This window comes from Lycium barbarum, chromosome 4 (assembly GCF_019175385.1).
Source record: "Lycium barbarum isolate Lr01 chromosome 4, ASM1917538v2, whole genome shotgun sequence".
NCBI lineage: Eukaryota > Viridiplantae > Streptophyta > Magnoliopsida > Solanales > Solanaceae > Lycium > Lycium barbarum.
In genome coordinates this window covers 22,517,156-22,521,407 of record NC_083340.1, presented here as the reverse complement: position 1 = coordinate 22,521,407, position 4,252 = coordinate 22,517,156, and the positions used below count along the sequence as shown (strand labels likewise).

Below are 4,252 nucleotides of genomic sequence, written 5' to 3'. Positions count from 1 at the left end.
GCCTCAGTGTTTCCAATGGGCACAATGGTTCCCTCCAAGTCATATTCCTCATCAAATGATATCATATTAACCGTCCGATTTCCATGATTTGGTAGCGGGTTGTAGTTCACATTCGGGGGCGTCGTAGTGCATTGAACTGATCCACTCTTGATTAAAGCTTCAACTTGATTTTTCAAACCAAAGCATTCCTCGGTGTCATATCCTTGAATTCCCGAATGATATTCGCAACATTTATTCCCATCAAAGTTTCGAGGAATTGATCAGGGATTCTCCCTTCAATTGGTTGCAACAATCCTGCTGTCCTCAACCTTTCGAATAACTGGGCTAAAGGTTCGGCTATGGGGGTATAAGTTCGGGTATTTCTGACTTCGGGAGTTGGGCGAGGTCTTGGGGCATATGGTGGTCTTTTTTGGTGGACGGGTGCTTGGATAGGGGTATAAGGTCTTGGAGGGTTTTGGTAAGTGGGGGCTCGTGGTGGGTTCTAATGTGGTTAGGCATTATAAGCTGGGTATGATACATAAGGGGCATTAGCAAAGATTTGGGAGTTCGTGGGGTGTCGGCGAGATGACTCTCCTTGCCGGTAGTAAGGTGTGATATTGGATATGTCCTCCTTCTTCTTCTTAATTTCGCCGATGGAACCTGACTGTATGGCTTTGCTTGTGGCTTGTAGTGCAGCCATTGATTGAATCTTTCCAGACTTAATTCCTTCTTCCAAAAAGTCTCTTATTTTGACCAATCTGCGAACTTTTAGCCCATTGATCCCATCATCTTTTCAAAGTAGATGCCTTCCTGAGCTCGAATGAAATATTTGCTGAGCTCGCTTTCGTCCAATGAGGGCATAACTCGGGAAGCCTCCATTCTCCAACGTCTTGCGTAATCCTGGAATGATTCAGTCGTCTTCTTTTGTTTGTTGCTCGGAGAAAACCTGTCTGGTGTGATCTCAATGTTAAATCCAAAGCGATTCATGAAATCCCCAGCCATATCCTGCCAGTCGCTCCATTTGCGAGGATCTTGGCGAGTATACCAAGTGTGCGCCTCTCCTGACAAACTTCTAATAAAAAATTTCATCATCAATTTCTCGTTCCTTCCTACTCCTACTAACTTGTCACAGTAGGCCCTCAAATATGCATGAGGATCACCTGTCCCATCAAAAATATTGAACTTAGGAGGTTTGTACCCTACTGGCATGCCAATATCCGGGTGTATGCATAGATCACCATAATCCAAACTCTCACTTCCCCGAGTGACTCGCATGTTCCTCATTTCTTTCCTTAGACTGCGCAGTTGGTTAATGATCGATTCATCTTCTCCTATCTTGGCATCTCTCTCCATTTCTGCATATTGATCCATCTCGAATGGGACCCTGACTGTGACAGGAGCGGTAAAGGATAGAGCCCCAGCTGTATATACCGGTGGAATATATTGCTCGCGGGAAGTGTCAACGTGTGCCCCTGGTATGTGCTGCACAGTGGGGTAAGTAGGTGCAGTAGTAGTTTGGGTTGATGTTGGGTTTTGTGAAGTATGGGTGTAGTCGGGGACGTAAGGGGTTTGTTTATGCATATTTGGTACATTCGCGGGAGTGACCGGAGGTAGGTTGGAAAAGGAAAGAGGTATTGGAGGTGGGCGTATAGATGGAGGGAAGTATTCTGGAACTGGCGAATCCAAAGATGGAAAGTGAGGTGGATTTGGGAAAGCAGTCACAGTGAGATGGGTCAGGTCCTGAACTTGGCGCAACTCTCCTCTTAGTTCGTCAAGTTGTATCTTTAGCAAAGCGGTCTCTTCTTCATCGCTCAGATTAATCCTCGCTGTCGAGCTTCTTGGATTTTCATTTGTTATGGAAAGGTTAGCAGTTGGGTTGACTTCGTTGGTGATAGTCATTTTTCCCTTAGACCTCAAATTGTAGTGTGACTCGGCCAGTTTGAAGATCAACACAAATCAACCTCTGTTGGGGGTATAAAACTAAAATAAAAATAATTAAAAAACAAAAGGTTAGTCTGGGAAACTTTAGAACAGAGTATAGTAACACATTTGATCACATAATTACATCAAGTCGACGTGCTAACAAGCGTGTCCTAATTGTGGAGCCTCTTTTTTGCCAGAGGTAAGCCTACGTTACACACAAGTTGATGATGATGATCCTTTTTTGACACATTCTGTGATTTTTTAGAACAAACATAACTTCCATTCCAACAAACGATAGCTCGAGAGCTTACAAGGATAGGCCTATGGCAGCCTGAAATGATAAAACACAAAAGGGGATGGCCATAAAGGCATACAAAAGGAATGGGTCGATGGAAATTTGAAATGGAAATGCAAAGGGTGGCCACGAGGGCGTACAAAGGGATTGGACCATATGGCACTCTTTTGGAAAATAAAACAAAAGGGGGGAAAGAAAATAGTCTAGGGTCATGTCGGGCCGTCATTGTCATCCCTATCATACGCTGGATCATAATCGGGCCCTGGGTCGTACTCAGGTTCTTCCTTTGGGTCTGTCTCTATCTCCCAACCTGCCTCCGGATCATACTCAGGTCCCTCCTCCATACCATGTACTGTGGGCCTGCACTCGGACTGCCTCTCCGGTTCCTCCTCTGAATATCCTACTGGAGTGTACTCAGATGATTTCTCCGGCTCTACCTTCGTTACAATATTACGCTCTGATTCCCTCTCTGGATCTTCTTCCGGATCCTCTTCCATCGGTTCATCTGGCTCTGTCGGTTTTTCTTCGGGATCCTCTTCCATCTCATCTTCCGGCTCCACCGGATCTTTCTCTTCTACCAGTTGTATCAGATGGTTTACTGAACCCGGAACTACCTGCCTGTATATATTATTATTGACGTTCATGAAAGGAAATATCTCAACTGCAAGCCAAGCGACTACATCATCGTCCGTGAGCCCATCGAATCCGTCCTTGGTTGCCAAAAGTGCCAGGCCTCCCACATTATACCAGGCGTAATACTCGGGTGTGAACCAAGTTACCTTTTACTAAAAAAAAAAATACTCGGGTGTGCACCAACTGTCGTCACCCATACCAATTGTGACTATGTTCAACCATTCTCTTTGTAGAATTCTCACTCGTGCTACTGGAACCACCTATCATAGTTACCTTCATGCAGTGCCATGCGGGACCAGACTGGGGCATCTTGTGTAACTCCAAATTGCCTCAGGAGCCTAAGAGGCGCATAAGGTTGAATCCCGTCCAACCCGACCAACTCAACGAAGTACAGATTTGCAGTTCTTACCAAAGGTCTCCCTGATAGCCATGGGTCTTTCCACTGAATAGCATCTCCCGTGAGCTGAACTAAGAATGCGCGCCACTCCTCTTCTCCTGTAGGTTTAGGCCAGTACCTCATTCTTTCCGTATAGCTCTGAATTCTGCTGCGAGCATCTATGCAGTAATCCATGATGGGGTGGGGGGGGAGTATAGAAGTGTTCCGTGGCCCATAACTGCAGCAAGAGATTACACCCCTCGAAAAAGTTATGCCCTCTTGAACAAGCTGATAGAGCTCGGAGCATCTCCGCGAGGATCATAGGGACCAATGTCAATTCATCCGATCCCAAGAAGATATTCATAACAAGTGGCAAAAGGTTAATATTGATTCGGTAGGCTCTCTTAGGGAAAACCAAGACTCCCAACAAGGCTACGGCGAAGACTCATGGCCGCATTTTCTCCCACCTTCCGCGGTCACGCGCAAACTCATCCCGATATCGATCAAAGCTTTCTCAGCGCCCAAATATCTGAAAAAGGAAGTCAAACTTCACTCGATCATTTTCCACGTTTCTCAAGATCGGGTAAACATTAAATCCCAAAATGCGCAAGAATTTCTCTCCCGATATGAAGGATGGTGACACTGGCATTCTTCCCTCAAATGGTAAGTCGGTGAATCCACAAACTTCCTCTAAAGTAGTGGTTATCTCAAAATCCAAAAAATTGAATGTTACACTGGCGGGATCCCAAAATTCTATCAGCAGCTTGGTGAGAGTTTTGTTAGCTTGGATACCCATTAGTGACATTAATGACCCTAGATGTTGTCGAATTTCCTGTCCATGTGCCACTTTTATGTTCCTCCACCAAGTTTGCAGGTCGTGAGGAGATGAGACTATCATTTGGATATTTTGTAGGTTTTGGTTAATTTTTATCTGAAAAAGAAGGGTAAAGGTTATGATAAGTATTGTTTGTAAAAAAAATCATCTTGCGTCTCTTAAGGATCATTTCATCAATTCCCATAAAGGGTTATGTCATTCAGGTTTCAAA

At 44.8% G+C, this 4,252-nt stretch overlaps 1 protein-coding gene across 1 annotated transcript; it reads right to left on the bottom strand.

Annotated features, from left to right (window-relative positions):
- Positions 1–747: 747 nt before the first annotated feature.
- LOC132637279 (uncharacterized) lies at positions 748–1,878 on the bottom strand. The gene has a single exon (XM_060354393.1). The coding sequence runs from the start codon at positions 1,876–1,878 to the stop codon at positions 748–750; it is 1,131 nt and encodes a 376-aa protein (XP_060210376.1).
- Positions 1,879–4,252: the final 2,374 nt, after the last annotated feature.